General features: G+C 40.4%; 1 protein-coding gene across 1 annotated transcript in view; it reads right to left on the reverse strand.

The window, feature by feature from the left end:
- ube2j1 (ubiquitin-conjugating enzyme E2, J1) overlaps positions 1 to 22,634 on the reverse strand; it is a 48,817-nt gene that overhangs the window by 24,794 nt on the left and 1,389 nt on the right. The window contains exons 2-4 of the mRNA XM_067571614.1: positions 5,645 to 5,718; positions 4,219 to 4,350; positions 3,588 to 3,672 (exon numbers count right to left, since the gene is read on the reverse strand). Coding sequence (XP_067427715.1) covers positions 3,588 to 3,672; positions 4,219 to 4,350; positions 5,645 to 5,718 — 291 coding nt within the window. The remainder of the gene's footprint in view (positions 1 to 3,587; positions 3,673 to 4,218; positions 4,351 to 5,644; positions 5,719 to 22,634) is intronic.

The raw sequence follows: 22,634 nt of genomic DNA on the forward strand, positions 1-22,634 counted from the left end.
ATTTGAAGATTTTAGTTGGTCCATGTTGTACAAAAGTGGTGAACACTCATGTGAAATGGAAGGCCTAAAGTCTACAGGTTCATATTCAAACATAAGACTTCAAAAGCACCTTCAACTCTGTGGTTAAAAGTTAATACTGTAAATTCTTAGTCGTGGCCGGGGCCTTTATTTAACTCAGATTCAGAAATTTAATTACAATTTACCTTATTTAACTAGTTGTTAATGAAAACTCATGTTCACCTGTTGTCTTGATAAATTCAGGATAGTCTACATTTCCACAGCATTAAGTACATACTGAGTTTCTCTTCTCAAACACAATATTGTTTTCATTCACTAATTATTTCCAGTCACTTCCATCTCGTAGTTAATTGCTGCTAAGCTACTGTCAATAAAACACCTTATTTGCTGCACACACTGTATGGCTCAAAAGGCGTAATTCCTCCATTTCTGGGATTGCTATACAATATGAAAAGTCTGCAGGAAGTATTCAATTTCATCAGAGCAGACGGAACTGAAATTGGAGAAAAACAAAAGCAAAAAAAGGATGTGCATTAAAAAAGTATGACATGACTGTTGTACTGAAGGTATTAGTGGATATAAACGTTGTACTGAATTTACCATGTGAGCTATTAAAATATCTACCTTTCTGGTAGGACTGAAAACACTTAAGTGCAGAGTTCAATGTTGGTGTGGAGGTACTCTAAAAGGAGAGGGTAATCCACAGTGTCAAGTGCAGCGCTCAGGTCAAGGAGAATCAGGAAAGAAGGGGAGCCTGCAGGGTCCAGGGTGGGCATCTTGAGGAGGGGGGGTGGATGACTGCGACCTTGAGGGCAGATGGAACACTACCAGTTTGAAGGGAGAGATTGACAGTTTGGGTGATCAGGGGACTGAGAATGGGGATGTATGATTTGAGCAGAGCTGTGAGAATGGGGTCCAGGGCAGAGGACTGCATTGGGATTGGGATCCCGCAGGTTCTGTGGGACCCAGGGCAAATCTTGCGGGAGAGGGCAGTTTTAACTTTGCTGCGAGTTGGAGCAGGTGGTCAAAAAATATACTGGACGTCCCGGGATTTAGCCAGCACTGCAGGCTGACCTTCACAGAGCCGAGCTGAGTGCTCAGTCAGTGCTTATCCTGGTGCCCTCTGACAACGCTACCTGCTGCCACTCCTCCTCACACACATACACACACTCATAAGTGCGCACCAGCCGCTGCAGCAACCTGCCTACTTCACCTGAACAAGCAAAGAACAGAAACACCAAACAATGCTTGCATATTGCAACACTGCAGGTTATTTCTACTTTGTGCTTATTTAGGAGGTAACAGAGGAGTTGTAAGCTTGCTTCAAGTTGCATGCCATCATCATTAGGAGTGCATTTTTTTATTAATACTACATTGTAAAATAAAGTGTCTTCCCTGGGGGACGGGAGAAGACACAAAATCAATGCAACTCTACTGTGCAGGCGTGAATGGTCAGAATGTTTGTGGGAGCTGGTGGGAGTGGACACACACATTGCGAGTGCGGGCAGTAATGGTCAGGAATCCAGAAGGAGTGGGCGGGAGCGGGATTAAGAAAAAAGTCCTCACAGAACTCTAGTCCAGGGCACAAGTGCAGGGTTTCATCTTCCTAAGGATTTCCTCAATGTGGCTCTGCCTGACGCCAGTAAAATGGTGTAAAGACGAGTTCCCAGACAGAGGGTCAATGACAGGAGGAGGCAGAGAGGAAGATTTGGATATCAGAGAGCGGATATTGTTGACCTTGGCTCTGAAAAATTAATGAAGTTGTTACATCGCTCTTCTGATGCCTGAATTGGGGAAGATGACTGTGGCCTCAGGAGATGATTTATGGTGGAAAAAAGACGCTTAGGGTTGCCAGGATTGTTATTAATAAATTGGAGTGGAACTGTGACCAAGCATCTTTAAGGAACTCTGAGGTTCAATTTATGGACAGTGAGCCCAGAGCGTCTGAAGCGTCATTCCAGGACACGTGCAGCTGTTTTTATTTTACCCAGGTCATGAATGAACCAGGGAGCAGAGCCTGAAAAATTGATCTCACCTGTCTTGACAGGGGCATGAAGATCAACAACACTGCTCTGAGATGTATTGTAGAGGGCCACTAGTTCATCCACTGATGCAGACGCTGGGCAGGTGATGTGCTGGAGGTCCATGGTCATGATGGCTGGGTCCATGCTTTTCCAGTTCTGAAAAAGCGTTTAGTAGGGGGTGACAGGTATGTCAAATCCACATGTACATTCATATCACCAACAATTACAATGTTGGTTGACATGGAGCAGAGTGAGGAGGAGCAAGGCATTCAATAGTAGAAAGATGGGAGGGAGGGCAGGCCTCATTAAGCACTGAGTAGTCCCCTGGTTTTCCCAGGTTTCAGTTAGGCACATGAAATCAAGAACCTTGTCCAAGATGTGGTCATGTATGAGGAAGGATTTATCGATGAGAGATTGTGTATCAATAGTTACATGGTGGCAGGAGACAGAGCTGAGGATGGAAGTCTCTGCAAACTCTGCAGTACACTGTGATCCACTCCATATTTTACATCTCACCTGGTATGGGGTAGTTTCATGATGATGCCACAGCGTGAGCCTCTATGGATGTAAAGAGGTCTGTTTCTTAAAATCCCAAACTCTTGGCAGCAGGTTAAAAATGCCTTGTCGGGTTAATTAGGAAGCTGAACTCCTTAGCTGTGTGGCGGTGTAGGACATCATAATTCAAGCAGTTGCGTCGTTTAGGTAGAGTGGCAGTGCTGGTAACAACCACAGTTACAGTCACACAGTGGAGATCATTACAGCAAACATGAGAAGAATTCCAGTTGAAGAAAAACCCCAGTCACGAGAGTCTGTCTGTGATTTCGGCGCTGATAGAGAGTGCAGGGGAGCTGGAGGAGAGGGATCCCAATAGAGCAGGTAGGAAGCACTTTACACTTTATAATCCAAAAATCCATAAATTCCAGTAGATAGTCAGTACATTACTTCATTTAATCCACCAGTTCAATAGAATGTATTTCAACTCAGGGAGTGATCAAAATACTCAGACCGTAGGGCTGTGCAATATGACCAGAGACTCATATCCTGATATAGATATAGCACATTTTCTGTAAATTCAATGAATAAATAGTTTCTGGTCTGTGTCAGTACAAATATGCAGATCGACCACATCCTGTCAGATATGTGTCACAGATATCTGATTGATTTATTTGACTTGTAATGTGCAAACCTTGTCTCTTAGAACCCCTGCCTAGTTGACAACTATATCTGTTATGTTACTGTAAGTGCAATAAAAGCTTTGCAAGTAAAAAGCCAAGAAGATAAAATGACAAAAATGAGTAACATAAAAAGCTCACACAAAATGTAGAAAGGCCACGATAAATTGAGTCCAATTTTTGTGTAAATGAAAGTGTCTTCACTCAACAAGATACTTCTATGACTGTCCAGCTCAACAAATAATATTCATTCTTCATTCTTTTCCAGATTATATTAAGACGCTGACCTGCAGTTGAAGAAAGAGCTAACTGGAGGAGGTCAGGGCATGAACTACATGTGTAGAAGTGGAGTGTTGTCTTTGAGAGTACTTACTGCTCCACGAGGGCTGCCAAGTCTCTGGATGGTGGCCAGAGATGCTTAGACAAATCTTCTTCCCAACTTCAAATCTTCCATTCGGCTAGGGGGGAAAGCAATAATAAGAACGTGGAGGTGAGTGTGTAGGTAGAGATACATGAATAAAACATACATGCTAAAAAAAAGTTTGGACGAGCAGAGTTATATGGAGGTTTGAAACACTGAGGAACGAGGGAATGGTGGGTTATGTTCTGCAAAAGCTTTAAAAACAATGAACGCAAAATGAAATAGAAACAAGAAAAAATCAATGGACACGATGAAAAAGTGTCTGTCACAACAATTCAGAATACCCTGGCTTTTATAAGGCTGTCATTAGTGTAGGTGTCATATAGCTGCCTGAATATAATAAGACAATCTCATATTCTCACTAAACCAGTGCAATACCCTTTGACAGTGTGATGACAGCCGTGTCTTTGTTCTGACAACTGCCACTACGTGTGATGCAACCAGGAATGGCTGAGGGTTAAATGACATGCTGTCCATTTTCCACACTTTGATCATCTGATTTGACGTCTTCCTGCTCCGCTTCAGCGGTTGAATAATCGGATGAGATTGGGATGTGGCCCTCGCTTGTGCGAGTGCGTCTTACTGTGAGGAGGATGATGCTGGGGGGCTTCATGGGGTACTCTGGGGGAAGCACGATCCTGCCGTGGTAAACCCCACCGTCGAAATCTGAATCTGGGGGCCCGCGTACGGAGAAGTGCCATTCAAAGAGGTTATCCTGCAGGGAGGAAGAAAATGTCGCATTGAGCACAAAGTACCAATATGTTCATGAGGAGAGACGTAACGCTGTGACTTCACATGTCTGTCTGACATGAGTGTTGTGCCCTGTGGAGTGTCATCCCCACAGTGGTTTGCTGTGTTAATTTTGCAGTTATTTTGATTGGACAGGATCTACCATGAAAACTTCACTGTATACCTTCAACAATGACTCTCTATAACTTAAAGGAAAATTATGGTTTATCACACCTTATCTTATCTTTGTATTATTTTTGTAGTTTTGGCCAACATCTCTATCAGTTCATGACAACATCATAAGACACAGAGCAGTCAGTCAGCTGATCAGACAGGATGTAAACAAGCCAAGAGTATAGCCAAATGACATAAACCATTGATTCACTAGTGTTGCAGTCCAAAAGTGAACATATTCTAACTGTGTGTTCAGACAAACGTGAGGCAAATTTTTGCTTGCTTCATTCTTGCCTATTTGACCACTGGACTGTTTGTGTTTATTTACCCCAAACCACCAAAATACCAACTGTACGTTTGCTGTAAGCTAGCTAGCAAAGGATGCACTGACTGTGTCTGTAGGAGTCTATCAATTTGCGCTGCCTGGTCTAAAATTTGCTTCGCCTTCTGTCTGAACACACATGTGAGTCACTTTGGGCCTCTTGTTTGAAAAGTGCTGTGCAATTACATACAATTATTATTAGTAGTCTTATTATTATAATTTGGAGGTAAAATTGATTGTGAGCACCAATAATCTCTCAGTGCACAGAAACACAGTGTGCCTACACAAGTACAGCAAGCAGGTCCAGGAAGTTGGTCTGTAAACTATGATGTCTTTTTTACAACAGACAGTTTAGGTAATCATTTACTGCTCTTGTTTGTTTTCTCTTCCTAATAAGGTTGATTAATCTGGTGGTTTGTTCACAAGCTTTGGTCATCTGGCTGGTTCTTGCTCTGTCTGATTTGTTTCTAGCAATGTTGCTGTGTTCTCAGATCTGATGAATTATAATTACCAATAGAAATAACAGAAAAACTACTTCATAAGATCCAGGTTGTATGAAACAGGGATTCTTCTTCAGACTTCCCTCTAACTCACAATGTCAACTTTTTGGTAATAACTGTATGATTACCAAAGATGATCTGACTGTACATAATCTGTCCATGTTTCATGTCACTTCTTAATTATCAGCACAGGAAGTGTTGTTCAAGTGGTGGCGCTCAACTACCTGAGGGAATAAAGAAATAGTGGCACACTACTGCACTGTTGTGTCCTGTGATGAACTTACTTCCAGTGGCTGGGCATGGTAGTGCTCTGTGGGATCCCTCAGTTCAGCAGCCTCCTTCATCAGCCTCTTTACCGCTGGTTATTCAAAGAAAACAAAGACACATACACACATGGAGGTCAGTGCACACAGTGTGAGATAGTTGACCACATCCTCATAATCATTATAGCTTACATCCTCAGTGTTCGCAGCAGTCCACCACCTTGACTTGGTTTGAACCCCGAAAATTCCACCCAATTGAGTGGATACATTTCCAAATGCAGCAGTTTTAGAGGCTAAAATTCCTGATTAACAGATGCAGAGGGCTAAAAATGGGCTGCTTCTCTGGTTAACAGGACGTTAACACAGCAAGACAGACGAGTAGAGCATGCAGAGAGGACAGGGCTCCATGTACTGGCAGCGCACTAAGTCTCTGCTAAGAATCACACTGACTGTCACACTCATTCAGACAGAAGAGTAAAACTGCTCCAACAACAATGCTCCATCAAATGTGCAATCCAAAAGTCTGGCTTTACAACAACAGCTAGACACAACAAATTATCAGCCAATATAAGCTTGTTGCAGATATATCGGCTACATGTTGGCCAATAAGTAACAAGAAACTGCTGTACAGAAATGACAAATGAGGTTTGAGGTAATTTAGGAACAGTGTCATCACATAGTTTATCAACCAGAGAGCACTGACAAGTTGATTTTTCAACGGTAAAATAAAAGTTACAATTCTTTCAAAAACAAATCTAAGGGATCCATATTGAGATTTTTTGTTTCTGTTATACATTTATTTAAAAAAAAATAAAACCCATTAAAAGATCCTTTCAAAATGTACTTCTAATGTAAGTTATGGGGGACAAAATCACAGTGCTTTGTGCAAAAATGTATTTAAAAGTTTAACTGAAGATAATATGAGGCTTCAGTTGTCCAAATTAGTCAAATTAAGTGGATATATTCATAGGTTTTAGTATCAAAAAGAGGGAAATTTAGCAAAAAAAAAGGTAGTATTATTAATCTTTTAAAAAAAATGTTTTCCCCTTGCAGCACCACCCGGGCAAAGAGATTAAAAACACCTCCTACAACCACAGAAATGATCAGTCAAGCACAACCTTGCTATATTATTATATACCCAGCAAAACACTTTACATACATAGAGCACGTGAGCAAATAGGAATTAAATTAAATATCCTTTCATCCAGTGATGTCAGGATGTTAAATGATGCAAATTTTGTGCGAGCGTTGTCTCTTTTTTGTAAACGAAACAAAAACAAAAAGCCATCACTTTAACAAACCGATGAAGCCAACGATGTTACGTATTGCGTGTCTGCAAAGGACTTTAGCTGCTTATTACAGATGGGCAGATGATTAGCAGATGACAGCAGGAGTCATGATGCTGCTGCATGCTACAAACACAGCTGAACTTGTAACTCAGGCTCAAGGCAGAAAGAAAGTAAACAAGATTTATTTTTATTTTTTTTTTATTAAAGTTGTGTTTAAGGGGTCAGTCACTACTCATGGCGGCTTTTTTAGCTCATGTGCAGACGCAACATGCTCCCAAAATGAGGCGCCGGACAAGCATCTGCTGGCATTAACCCTTGTGTCATGACCCAGCCCGCAACACACTGCTGCATTAATCTGAATACAAACAACCTCATCACTCTAGGAAGGATGGTTACACAAGTCCAGCTGATGATGATGATGATGATGACCATGGGGGCATTTACTCACTGCTCTGGCAGCAAAGGACACAGGGACACTCCTTGATGTAATGCTGACTACTGATCTGCAGTCACTCCACTCCAGAGACTTCAGGCAAGTCCTCAAAGCGAGGCTACATTAGAGTCCATCTAGGGCAATGCCTGAGGTTCAGTATCCCATCATTCTCTAACACAATGTCATGAGTCACAACAACAGGTGCTGATGTCACAGTCTCAGCCTCATGTTAACAAAGTGCTCACTTCAAGTTCAAAGGAGCTTTTGAGCTATCAGACAGCAAGGTCAATTTGCTTGCTTTTGCTCTCTTATGGGCCGCTCCTAGGGCCGCGGCTATCAGCTACCAGCCCACTGCAAGAGGAAACAGGATGGGGCTGAAAATTGGAAAGTAATTGTGAAAAGGAAAGCGGAACTAAGAGGTATTCATGGAGGCAAAATTGGTTTGGAATCCAATCGAGTGCAGACTGCTAGAGTGTTGAGCTGGAAATGGAGACTGTGAAATGAACACGGGAGAAGAAGATGAGGGGCGCAAGTGGGGATGGGGTGGGAGGGCAAATAACAGGGATGAAGGCGAGGCGAGCTGAGAGGATGTGCAGGCTGCAGGGGGAGTGAAGCAGTGGAGCAGAGAGATGGCCTGACACCACGCAGCTTTCAGGGCACGTGTTCGTCTGATTCTGCCCGAGGACAGACACTCTTCAGTGAAGATGTGAACCAACCACAGTAATCCCACATTGGACACACAAAGAGAATCGGGGAAGAGTCTGTGTGTGTGTATGCATGTGTGTGTGTGTGTGTGTATTTTCAAGGCTTCCCCGCCTCCTCCTGTTTACACAAGAGTGCAGGGGGTCATGGAGTGTTTGCGGTTTTACTCAAGCTTAAAATTATTACGACAAGGGGGCAGATGAGAACCTGATCCTGTTTAAGAAGAAATTCAGCCTTCACGCATCAGAATATGACAACGCCCTGGCCCCAAAACTGATCAACATACACCTCATGTTTTGGCAGTTTTGCATTGCAAAAACCTTTCAGACGACTGTATCCCAAGTTGATGAAACACAGATATGTATCCAAGTTTTAAAACAAGGAAAGTAGCCAGGACTCATTCCTCCTATCTTAAATCTAAAACTTTAGCCACATTTTCCAACTGACAAACATCTCTATTTCACTGACAGACAACTGCAAAACAGAAGAGACCTGAGCTGAGCTACACTGAAATAACCTGCTTGAGGGTTGTTACTGCTTGGACATGATGGCTTCTAGTGTCGTCTCTGCTCTCATTATGTATACATTCCACCTTCATCAATGACAATCTGAGTTTTCTGATAACGTTAATCTTCAACAGAGGCCAGAAATATGAACAAAGCAGCCCATGTGGTGCTGCACATAAGAGCCAACAAATTAAATAACAGACAGAAAGCTTAACTGTGCAGTGATCTGTGAAGAGCCGAACATGCGGCTGCAGCGCTCCACGCTGTGAACTCCATCAGTCACGAGCAGCAACATAACATTTCAAATGCACGAATGCTGACACAGCTGTAGGCAGTGCAGCTTGCTTGTTGAAGCCACAGTCTCACAAACGGAAGGTCGTGAGTGTGATCAGAACAGCCAATGTGTCCAGAAAAAAACTTGGTGGTTTTAACTACAGTAATTACTGTACTACTGGTGCTTTCAGAATAGATCTGGGGCTCAACAGACTTATCCAAACCAAATTGAGTATTGAACATGCTCATGTTTATCAAACCCAAATCCTTTAAAATTCCTTTTCAAATCCTAATACGTTTCATTTTCAACATTTGCAAGTAACTAAAGTTAGAAATACCAACAATCCCAAGATTTAATTCAGATCTGTAATCACTTGTTGTTGGCTGAGATTTTAGTGGCAGTGTAATTAATATTCACAACTTGTAGCTACAATCTGAAAATAAGATTATCAGCAGAGGATATTAAATTTTGATAAAATATATCTGACACATAATAGGTGTAGCCAACTAACTTTGCAGACCTCATTTTTCACTGGCTACTTGCTCCAAATACTGAAGTTCTCAATGCACAAGTTGAGAGGCTTAAATAATGATATCATCTGCATATACTGTAAGTTTAACTGGGAGATTCTCCTGAAACTGATGTAAGAAGAGTCACCACTCTACTGGTCCAAACAATCCACCAGCAATCATAGAGTGTTGTTAGAGACTGATGTTCTGTTTGCTAAAGAACAATATTTGGCTGAGTATAGAAACCAGCTTGCAGAGAGCACATCAACAAGGCGTCAGCAAAAAGTTTGAATCTACCGGTTATGGAGTTAACATAAGCTACAGTTGACATAATCTCCGGCTGGTGATGTTTGCAGTTTTACCTGGTGGAAAGTCAGCCTCACAAATGTAAACAAACCGGAGTGTGTGGATGAATATGTGGGTGATTCACTGCTACAAGCGGCTAGTTCCTGTGTTTACTTTCATTCAGACTCAGAAACAAACTTTTCAAATAATTCATATAAACTCTTTGTACTCCTGACAGTAGAATAAGCCACTATAAACCTATATAAAAGGCCCAGTCACACAAAATATTAAAAAATACTGTGAAATTTTTGGTCATACTGTCCAGCAATAAAACAAACTAATAAAAAACCCCTTTATTCCTTATGTAATGCATAACAGTGAATCAGTTCATTGCACTGAACAATATCTTAATCATTTCTGATTTTACATATTGAAATTGTAAAAGATTATTTACACCTGAGAAGATTAGCAGGGATAATCACTAAGACTCATATGTATAGCTATGATGTGACCAAACAGGAAGTGGGATTCATTTTTTATTGTTCCCTGCTGGACCAGTTTAACAAGCACAGAAAGCTCTGACACATTACTTTTAAGCCAGAAAAATATGATTATCATGGCATTGACATGTTATCCAAACTCCTAGATAAAATCACAAAATCAATATGAAATCAAAGTTAACAGCCAACTCCATATTTTATGTTTATAGGCACATACACTACTCAAAATAAAAGTGGCTGAAATATGATCCAGTCTAACAGGAGGCATCTGAAGAGTCACACTATAAACATAACAATAAAACAGAAACTCTGACAAAAACAAAAAAAGCTTAATTTTTGATTATATAGCTCAGAGTCTAGTCTTTATTATATTGTTTCTCATGCTGAAGAGAAGACAAAAGCAACGGATATTCTCTGATAGTAGGAAAATAAGCCTGCATATCATATCATATCACCAACTATGCTGTGTGCAGACGAAACCCAAACATTGTAAAGGAGACAGGAAACTCTAATGTTTGGCACAAACACTCCAGTATCATCCTTAGCTCCTGTAAAACCAAAAGTACAAGCAGCCGGTAGCCGGTAGCCGGTGGTGCAAGGATCAGAAACAAAGTGTCCTCATGATGTTCCTGAGACCAAAGAATTGTTATGCAAGAGAGCAGAAGAGAGCGGTGCTCCGAAACAAAATAATAGTCAAGGAGAGAGAAAGAGTGAAAGAGAACATTTTTGACAGCAATTAGAATGAAAAGAGGAGAGAGGGGTGAATCAGCAGGGAGAAGGTGACGTGAGGTACCTCTTGAAAAGAGGCTGTTGTGACTGGAGTGGAAAACGTCATTCCACCATTTTGGACCCAGGAGGGAAACTAAAATGCTTATTGATATGCCAGTCTTTATGTGTGTTGTGCCTATGCTGTCAATTCAAAGCAAAAAATGGAGGAGGAGGAAAGACTGGAGGACATGTGTTGCATTGCTGAGTGTGTGAGAAGGAAAGTGAAAGCAGTGGCCGTCTAATCCCTGCGTGTGAGACTCTGTCTTGGTCTTTGTAGGTGTATTTCTATTATTGCTGATTTCTTTTCCGTTTCATAATTCCAAAGCTTATTTATGCACTGAAATTCTTAACTGCATTAAAAGATTTTTAGTCTTTACTCAATGTTCAATGCTAACTAGGCCATATCACTCCCTGGATTTTTCTTCAGAACAACAAATACCTCAATTAAATGAAGGGATTTGGCTGTACGAGCATAGTAAACATATAATTATGAGTCTGCTGGGAGTCTGGGACATATTGGCAGCATTTTGCATATTTTTGCAGACTTCTGCAAAACACTTTCAAATTCAGCAAATTAATTCTGCCCATTTAAGGCTGAATGATTCTAGTAAAATATGTAATTGAGATTTTTCTGACTAATATTGTAATTTAAATTTTGATTACTATATTTTAAGTAAATGTGCCCATATTGGTTGCCTATATGGTTTTAAACAAGATATGTATGTTTGTATGTTTATTGTGTGTCTACGTAGCTGGAATCAGATAACTTAATGCTTCATCATGACATTTACATGTGGCATATTATGTACTGATAATGGCTAGTTTGCCTGTTGTAGGAATAATGACATAATACTGGCTTTGGACAAGTGTAGTCCAAGTCTAAACATATTTAAATACAGAAGAGAACTCACAGATTCTAGTAACTAAATTGATGAGACAAGATGTGTCAGACTGAGTACAGCAAGTGACAATGATTGATCAAATCACATCATACTTTTATTTTGGAGTAATTAATCAGAGCAGCATGTTGCAATATCAGTTTTTACAAGTTGGGAGAGAGAAATGAACAGCTCTATCATTCACAATGAGGTAGGGGAAGGGATGAAAAACTCACTGCTGCCATGCCAGCCAAATATTTTACCCAATAGAGGTTACATGACATTAGTTTAAAGTTAGATACTGACAGAGCTGTCCATAACAGCCAACTGCTCATTTAAGTCCAGACGGCTACTTTACTATATTCATTTTTGATTCTAATAAAAATTGCTTTAATGAACGCTGCATTTTCCATACAGACTACGCCACATGGATGTTTATGGCTTAACAATGACGGAACAAATGAATTATCTTTATTTACACTGTGCTTTTTACAGCAGAGCCATCTCTAAGACAGCACTGCACACACTTGTAAAGCAGGCAATGTCTTGTGTCATATGAGGAAAACGTAGGCTGTGACTCAGCCTCACACTCAGGATGATAGTGAAGATGACAATGAAGATAAAGATGACTTGAAGTTGAGTTGATTTAGTAGATTCACATAATTTGAGTCAAGGGATTCACATGTTTTGTTATTTTAGGCATAGGTTTATTATATAAATAAATTTAGTTTAAAACCAATACATAGGCTAGATAAGACATGGGATTAAAAACATGTTCCCCCTTAAAATTTTTGTTGAATAAGAGTATATTTATGTTTCTATTAAAACAATACATTAACCATCATTGTGGCATGTCTTGATAACTTTACAGTGAAGGTGTAAGCAAATAAATAGAAAATAATAAATACGGTCTAATGATTCTTAATTACAAAAGTTCTGATCAGTCAGGAATAGGTGTGGTTTTAAATATTAATAGCTATTTACAAACTGTGTGGGCTAAAATGCACAAGAAGCCTAATTCTCCTTTACAATAATTCACTACGTGTTTACAATCAGGTAGGCATTTCATTAAGATCAGTGTATATTATGGAATAGCAGCATTCAAATGTGCAAGAGGTCATCGAATTTGGGCCAAAACACAGAGCCTGCTGTTGCTGTGTGTTTTTACTATATGTAGAGCACAGCGTATCTTTCCAATAAATAATTTTTGGTCGAGCATAAATAGTACTGACATTGGCATGTGGAGAGCATAATAAGCCAACACCTCACAGAATTAATGGTTATTAGCTACAGCTGAGCAATTTTACCACCACAGTTGTCATTATATTTGGCAAAATCAGTTTTCGACTAAAACTTCCAACTTCCAGTTGTAGCTCCTGCGATTTGACAATCAATCTTTCTAATTGTGATTTTGATATAAAATGATTAATTATTCAACTGTATTTTTCTGAAAGGTAGGAATCCGGTAGTACGCCGCAGGGGGCTTTGGTGGTGAGGGTGTGTTGTTTGAGGTACCAGTGAGACAATGAAATATGATCCAGGAAATATAGATGAATGCATTTAAGGACTTATCAGAAGCCAATGGGGGTTTTCCATATACTTGCTTTGATTTGATGTGTCAGCCTAGCACAGCAAGGATTTGCATATCCATTACAACAGGGCTATCCGCTTGAAGGTGTGTCTTTAACTGATGATGTGCTTGTCTTGAGTCAATGACGTTTAAAAGCAGCGCTCTCTTAATCATTGTTTGCTCAAGCCCCCAGGTGCACCAGGCTGTGACTAGTGGTCAACGGAGAGGATGTAAAACGGTTGATACATTTTTTGAGCGTCACAACCCTGCGGAATGACTCGTTTCACTATCAGAATTTGATCCAATCGGTCTCATATCATTTGGAAAGTTTAGAAGAACCACATCAGGAATCATTTTATCCCATTCAAGTTAGCGGGAGGCTAAACTGGCAGTTAGTCGGCTCATCCCTGAATGATGATGAAGCCCATCATTCTACCTGGAGGCAGGTTGCAGTGACGTTTGGAGGTGGGTTGCGGTGATGTTAGGCATGCTTTGACCTGACTTTGGCGTGTTTGAACTGGTAATGGAAACACAAATCAACGCGGCATGGTTTGACTCATTGCGGCCAAAAGTGCCAATGGAAAAAGGTTTCAGTTTGGAACATTCACAGGCAGGATTTCACAACTCTGGAAAGTTTTCATGGTGACAACTGTTTGATCTTTCAATGCAATGATCACAAGGTAAACAGTTGAATATGGTGTTCACGTTACAAAGTAATCCACCAGGAATGTGCAGTTGCATGTATGTGATTGGCTACCGCAGCATGATGATTCTGGTTCAACTTCTTGCCACACGACCACTGTGTTTTTTTGCTGAGCCCTATGCAGTCCCTACTCCCACAGCGTAAACGCACTGTCCTCATTCAAATGAATGGGAGGACTGCCATTTTTCACGCATTGCCGGGTTTGGTGCGAATGCAGCCTTAGTAGTTCTGACAGCACAGGGAGTAGCGGCCTCCTCCACAACTACCCCGCAGGCCTTGGCACAAGCCAGTAGCACTGGGCCCTATTCCCATAGCAGCAGCAGTAACAAATGAGGCATTTAGCTACACATTATGGCTGTGTGGAGGAGGACTGAGTGCATGGAAAAGACAGAGTCCAGAGTTTGACTGTGAGCAAGAAGATAACATCCAACCACACCATCCTCCTTCTCCACATCCTGTACAGCATGCATTACGCTGTTCATCTTATCTTTTGTTTAAATATTGTACATGCACACTTTTCATCTTGTGTCCTAAAACAAGTACTTTTTTTTTCTGTCTTAAAGTAAAAGAAAGTTTTACACATCTCACCAGTCTTGAAAATGCTGGTGGCAGGGGTCAGAAAGAGAGAGACACTTTTGGGTGACGGGAAGATGAAGAGAAATGGAGAGACTGACAGAGCTATATAGCTAAAAGCTATTCAGGTTAAAACATCCTCTCCATCTTCCTGGTCACCAGTTAGTCATGATTTCCCACTTGGGGAATCTATCAGTGGCCTGCAGAGAGGAATCAGGAGCGCTCAGGTGTGATAGGCTATCGGGGCTGTACAGGCACTTCAGAATGAGAGATGTACCGCTTGGCAGAATGAGCTCAGAGCTTCATTTACCAGTATCTCGGCTGGCAGCACCAGCTTTGATGGCAGGGCCAGTGGCACTGCTAAGCTCTTTGGGTCATGGACATGATATCCTGGTGTCTGGATCAAATCTCAGTGGGTAGTATTTGATCTCCATGTGTCAAATTATCTGTTCATCACTCTGCCTACTTAACCACCTGGCTGTCCATCAGTCTGGTTAATTCATAAATAACTTCTATTATTAACTTATCCTTAAAAATAAATTCTACATTAGGTCTTATTTTTGTAGTCAAAATCCTATAACAATGTATCGGCCAATATTTGATATTTTTACATAAATACATAATATAAATAAACATTTATGAAAAGGTTCCTCTCAATTTGGTTGTTGAAAACCAAGAAACGTACTGAGCTGAACATTTTGATGTTTATTTGACATTCTGTTCTAGAATTCTTGTTTCTTATTGGCCAACATGCATGCCATTAACAGTATATCTGTGATAACAGTGATCTGTGATCGGCCCATATATCTGTCCTGTTGATTATGTATTACTAAGAATTGGAAAAATGGCGACATTGTTATAACAAAGTCTGATGAGGTAATAAATATGAGCAGTCAGACAATCAGACAGGTTGTCAACAAACACCTAGTGCAGAGAGAAGAAGCAACAGTATGTTAGCTTACCTGTAGCAGCTGAATAGTGTATAACGTTTCCAGTAGCAAGTTATTTTTTTACACTAGGTAGTGCGGTAGCAAGACAAAACATCTATTATTTATTCTAGTTGGCTGATTGGGTATTCTGAGTTCATGTGCCCTTTATGATTGCTGAATATTAATTAAACGGGTGTGCGCACAATATTAATATGTACTTGACACCAGCTTTTCAAGAGGGTTCCTTTACTGTGGTGTACTTGGTGAATGATGAAGTAGTAGCAGTTGCCATTCTAATGGTAAGGGAATAGGGCTATGGAGCCCTTTATTGAATAATCAATCACTTGGACACATGCTTTGTTGTCAGTGCTGGTAATGTTCAGCTTTTGAAGCTGGCCTTGATTGTCTCACTGGGGGTACAAGAGGACTGGAGCACTTGACAGACTGTCAACACTCCCTCTAACATATGTGAAAAACACTTGAAGGTCAGTGGCCACAAGAAGAAAAGGCAACTGTATTGTACTGGTGTTTGCAAAACCCCAGATTATGTTCACTGACATGTTCTTTAAAGGGAAGTTTTCCTACAATTTCTCTGCATGACAAAAGTATTACAGTATTAGCAAACATCACCAGATTTAAATCAGTATAATGTGTAAAACATAACGTGTGTATATATTAACATTGTTTCTGCTATATTCACTCAGGTGTGATACTACTGCTATTCTCTGTGCCTCATTTATCACTAGAGATGCACCGATCCACTTTTTTCAGTTCTGATCCGATTCCAATTCCTGAATTTGGATATCTGCTGATATCAATACTGATACCAATACCAGAGCTCTGGATTATTATTATTATTATTGTTGTTGTTGTTGGTGGTGGTATTATGTGTAAGGTTACATGAGGCTGTAGTAAACCACACAAGGGTTAGGTTAAGTAGGCTTCTCATACAAACAGGTGTAGGAGTACAAATTGCCATGGCAACTCCTTTAATGTTTTGAAAAACTTGAAAAAATCAAGTGCACAGCAAGGCAATATCAACTGGCAAATTGACAACTCCTTCATAAGCTTTTTAAAGTGAATATTTGAAATAAAAGTGCAAGAATTGTGTAGAGAAATAAATATCACTAGCAGCTGTTATGAGTTGGGATGGCGTTGGGATGGCGGTGGCATGGCCGCCTCCGGCTGCAACCATGGGCTCTGCTGTCTGCAGCGGCCCAATGCCAGTGCACCTTACCCAGCCTGCCACTGAGCTGCAGGTGGGACACACTCTGCCTGCCTGCTACAAATATCTGGATGAAATACCAGACGTCCCATTCCAGAATTGTCCAGAATTGTCCCAGTTTCAAGCTGGGTGCCCCGAGTCAAAATAATAATTATATTATACTTGTTTTCAGCGCTTACATAGACATTTATCATGTTCTGTCCCACTCATTATTACCTAACCCAATATAAAAACATAAACAATGCACCACGTCTGAACTGAGCACTGATTTGTCTGTATGTGTGTCAATCAATCAATGTGTCATTGTCAAGGCTGTTGCTAACCTATGACGCTTGTGGCTTTTTCTGACCGAACCAGTCAGTATGCTAACAGTTAGCCATCATTCTGAAGAGAGAGTCGGTCTTGTCTAAAGAGCTCCAGGAGGTTTACTCCTTCCTTTGTAAAGTAACCAACAACGAAAATGCAGTGTTCTACACACACTGACAACAGTACATTTTGAAATGATGAAAGATCATATTAAGATGGCCAAACAAGAGCAACGGGGGTTTTTACAGCCCATAAAGTTATTTATAGGCCCCGAAGAGATTTGTATCTTCCTTTGTTTAAAAAATAATAATAAAAAAAAACAACTGGCGGACAATGTGTCACAGTCAGCCATGTAGCCAGCAGCTTGCGCTCATGCACACTGACAAATACTTTGGTGGACTTTGGAAGACAAAACATCATTTTTCATCTGCTGAGGCGCTGTCCATGGTGTTGAGAGCTGCTAAGCACTGAAATAATTGTCCCCCATCCTGATGAAACGCCTATGGTGCGCGTGAATGAAAGTGCAGTACACTTAAGGGTCCTGGTTTGAATCTGGATTGGTACGTGGATCAGTACTGATATCAGATGAATGAATTACGTCAGTATTGGCACCCGACACCAATATTGGATTAAATGGTCCATCCAACCCCATCCACTACCCAGACCTCCATAGCCCTACTACACCTCACTACATGAAGGTCACACTATTTCATGCTCTCACATTAATGTGAAATAATATTTGCTCTGGATGAAATGCAAATATTTGCTCTGGTTGAAAATCATGTGCTGCAGATATATCCAATATGAATGTACTGTAATTCCTCAGCATGCTGAGTTGGAAGAGGAGAGGGGACGAGGAGGCATTCCAGATTTCAGTACATCACTGTCCCTGCCCGTGCCTGGATGCACCGTGACAGGCGCTCCAGTGCTCCATATCCCCTGCTGAGTTTCATATCCTATGCCCATTTTTGGCTCTTCCTTCCGGTAACAGTGAGCAGAGATGACAAGGAAAAGCCCTTTCCCACACAAGTGCCTCTGGCCTATGTTTCATTCGCAGAGGTCCGGTCACTGGCCCAAGGCAATAGAGTGATAATCCTTGGATGCCAAATCATCTTATGTAACACACATTTTTGAGTGTTTGCCACCGGGAATGATTCACAGTCGGTACAGAGGGGAGAGAGGAGACACTATTGCGTAATAACAAGCCAACTTTAAATACGTGACAGGTACAGATGAGGGAGGGAAGAGATTCTTCCATAGTCTGAGCACTTTTTATTGTTGCTGCTGCTTCCACTACATTCAGCTAAAAAGGTAAAGCCAGGAACACAAAAGACAGATAATCCCACTCTTTGAGTCAGCTCCTCAATTTAGTGAAAACGCTAGGGTGCGATAAGGTACAGTGAGGAAGGGTAGAATAAAATACATTTTATACCAGACACTGCACTAACTGTAGTTATTAAAATTTAACATAAACCGTACAACACAGTGAATGTGATCATCAGGGATGTGCACAGAAAAACAAAAGGTAAGCCATGATTCAAAATGGAAACAGCTGTCAAAGGCACTGCATCAGTGTACACTCATACTCCTACCACTTTAAAAACAGCCTGTTCACAGTCTCAGTATTTATCAATGAACCTCATGGGTGCTTCTACCTTCAAGCTACATTTGCTGGTAGTGATATCCAAAGTGTGCAGAAGGAAAGCAATGTCTTTCCTCTAGGTTGACTGCTTCTGGGTGGTGGTGGAAGCCTCAAGGGAGTGGGGGGGGGGGGGGCTGCTGAGCAAAAGTTGGGAGACTCAGCAGCCACACATTTCTTCATTCTCTGTTTAGCTTCGTCAGGTTAGGCTAACCTATTGTTGCTCAATTAGAGGCTAACCCCCTTCTCTCTTCCAGCAGTTGTCTTGAGAAGCTGCAGCATGTATTAACTGATACACTGTAGCCTCTACAATACATTTAGTGCCAGATTGACAACTTAATGCTAACCCTTTCCCCTGCTCACATTTACTGTCACTTTTCTGCCGCTCGCACATTTCACTGACTACGCACATTACACACTGCCCTATTCCTTTAAACAGCTATGCTACCAAGACTTCCCCAGGCAATGACACAGAGGTTGACTCATGTTTCGAAACTGCACTGCACAGAGATGCACCCAAACGCCATTGATTACAGAATGAATGGATGTTTGGCATTATTTTTGGCATTAAAAAGAACTTTTTTTGTAATGGGGGAGGTTCTTGTTGGCCTGGTGGCCCGCCAGGCCTGTACAAATATAGGGGAAACACTGGAAAGTCAGTTGTATATGCCATTGAATGTAATGTAGCTTGTCCTTAGAGGAAATAATATCACTGCTGCACTCACACTGTAGATCTCTTAATGTGGTTGATCACAACTTTTGTTTGAGGGTTCTTTTCATAGTCAGCCAATGCCTGTTCTCCAAGAGTGCTGGTGGAAATGGGCCCGTTAAAAAAAAAGCTAAAAATAAACAGAGCATCTCTAAAGCAAAGTTAAGTAAGACGTTAACCAACGTTAGCAAGAGCTCTTATGTTCACCTTAAGAGTCAGTCTGATGATGCAAGTTATTAAGTTAGTAAAACTATTTATATTCTTCACAAATGGTCACTACACCAGCTGATTTCTGCTTTGTTGGGCTGGAAGCTGATTTATGGACATGAATTATAACTTTTTTCCTAACTAATATAATTTTGAATAATCAGCTTGCAGGTCATAGGAAACTGGATGGATGACTGGATGGAATGGATGAAGAAATATTGTATTACATGTTTTGAACAGCCAGACTCAGAAAACTTCTGTTATGATATCCTATTCTTTTGAACATATAATAAAACACATTGAGACCTGTCACCATGACTATTATAAGAGTAACATGAGCAGCCGATCACAGGATAGGGTAGCTTTGAAAGTTTCTCATGTCAATGCTGAACTGGGACAGACTGGTGTCCAGTTACTACTGGAATGAACTGCAGAATAACTAAGTTAGATACACTCATTTCTCTGAGACACTGACAGTCTGTGATGATTGTTTTGTGTGATTGTCTTGTATTGTGAAAAGTTCAACTAACTAAATGAGTGTGTATTATTCTAATGTGTTCTATAACAGATAATGAATTGGTGATGGAACATATGCATGAAGAAAAAACTACAGTAAAGGTGGCTCAACTGATACAATAACTGACACTCAATATCAAAACTGAAAACTGGACTCACCAGTTCCAACTCAATGGCTCCAAACAAATCATGCATGCCCGGGGGAATTAAGCACCTGTGTGTGTCTGCAGTATGTCTACGTGTGTGTCCTTGGAGAAAAAGAGTTGTACAGCTGTAGAGCAAACATTAAAGACCCCCCCCAATGAAAAGCAAGTCTTGTTAACACATCCATGTGGTGTTTTTCACACGCTACAAGACATATCAGGAGCGAAATAAGCAGTCAACGCCATGGCAGAGCATTTCCGCTTTGAAACTGCAGTGTATCAAGGACAGTCTCAAAAACACAGATTCAGTCAGGCAGCTCTTACGTCACAAATCTAAGGAACCAATAATTTATAATTTAAGATAATTATATGGACAGTCTACCTCCTGGGGTTTTTCCCCCCCAACAGCTGAGTCTGATCTGCACGGAGGATTTGAAAAGCTGAGTCCAGCTGTTTTTGTTGCAATTATTTCCATAACTTGTAGTGACACATGTTTCCAATGTTTTTGGTTACTTGCTTCCTTAATAGGCACAGAATGTATTTATGGATGAAACTTGTAATCAGTGTAATTATTCTCTGGTGTTTCTATGTCTAGATTTTGCGATACATTGTGCAGATCCAGGTGTGTCTTTGAGTTCTCGACCTCTCAGCCACTCTGAGTCATGTCTATAAAGACTGAGTTACCTCAACAGTTGAAAATGAATGCAGTTTAGTTGATTTACCGCAGGATTTATCATTCTGCTTGATTTGCCTTTGTCAACTTGATAGGTGGTAATAGACACACTAATAGAAACAAAAGTGTCACATTTCAAATGTATTTCCGCCTGTGTCTCTGCATATTCAGGTTTCTCAAAACCGGGATATTGGTTTAATTTGATTTCTGAAAAGGATAATGAAATTAACATGCACAAACCTGACTGGAATACTCATGTCCATGTACAGCTCTCACTGACAAGGTTTATTATCCTGCACTATTATCATATATCCAGGGTTCGAAATAACACCCGCCAAGTGCCAAATGCAATCCAATCACAATGACTGTAGTTACGCATGTAAAATGGAGAAAAATAGACCTGAAGCCTAAAAACTACACTTCGGGTCACAGCTATGCGCCCTGAAGCGGTGTAGACAGCTGTATTGATTATCATAGCCTATAACTGTACTCTTCTGTCAAACTAAGATCATTTTGCTTCTAATTTTGCTCAGGCCTCTTCTTAAAGTTTGTATTCAACATACCTTATTATCTCAATGAAATGTACTGAAACAAATGTTTATGTGACACAAAAAGGAAATTCATTATTTTGGCCAGTAAAAAAGTTAATTTTGGACACTGCACTCAAACTCAATCCAATGTTTCTACTCCTGTTTCTAATGTTTTTACCCTCTTTTCTACTTGCAGCATGATCACACATTCATACAGTTCATTCATTGTTTTCTCTTTCATTTTCAACTCATACTATATATTCATAATATGCTTGGAATACAATACACATATACATGGAAATATAGTAACGTGGAAGTACCTATCAGTACTAAAGATGGGAATTAAGATTTTATTGATACCAATGCCATTATCGATTCCTGATCAGTTTTCAGTGTGGAAAATAATAGGCCTACAGAGGGTTTCAGTGTCAATTTAACTATTTTATTATCTCCACTGTTCATCAATGATCTTGCATACTGATGAATATATGAAACATAACTGGTAGATAAGATAAATGGTCCACACCCAAAAGTTAACTGCATTAATGAATGAATGAATTAATTTTAAATTTCTTCAGTCTGTTTGAGAATAACAAAATGAGCGGGAGGTGGAGTGCTCCGCTGTGGAGAGCAGCCTCTCTGCTGCGCAGTTAGCTCTGGGGAAAGACATCGTTGTCCAAGACACTGAATGGGTGCAATGTTTTTGAGGTGAACAGACTGAGCACCAAGTTATTTTCTTCTTATTTTCTATTCTCATTTCTTTGGTGGACCAAAAGTAATAATTTACTCATTAAATCAAAAAATACTTGCAATCACTGCCTTTTTTGAAGATAAATTACAAGATAGCTGAAGTTAGCATGTGTGCACTGTAGACAGTCCAGACGCTGCACTGCCCTCTCAGCTGACTTCCACCTTTTTTGTTCCGTCAACATCACATGCCTGGACATCGATAAGAGGAACTGATAAGCTTGGACGCATAGGATTCTGTGTAATTTGAAACATTTGAACCAGAAATTTGTATTTTCATTGATAAAAGTATAAACGGTAGGTTGAACCTCCATTTGTTTTTTTTATACTTTTATTTTGTTCTATTCTTCTTTAGTGAGTGTATTTTATTGCACCTTCAAGAAGAATAAAGCTATTG

Source organism: Thunnus thynnus, chromosome 18, assembly GCF_963924715.1.
Source record: "Thunnus thynnus chromosome 18, fThuThy2.1, whole genome shotgun sequence".
Lineage (NCBI taxonomy): Eukaryota > Metazoa > Chordata > Actinopteri > Scombriformes > Scombridae > Thunnus > Thunnus thynnus.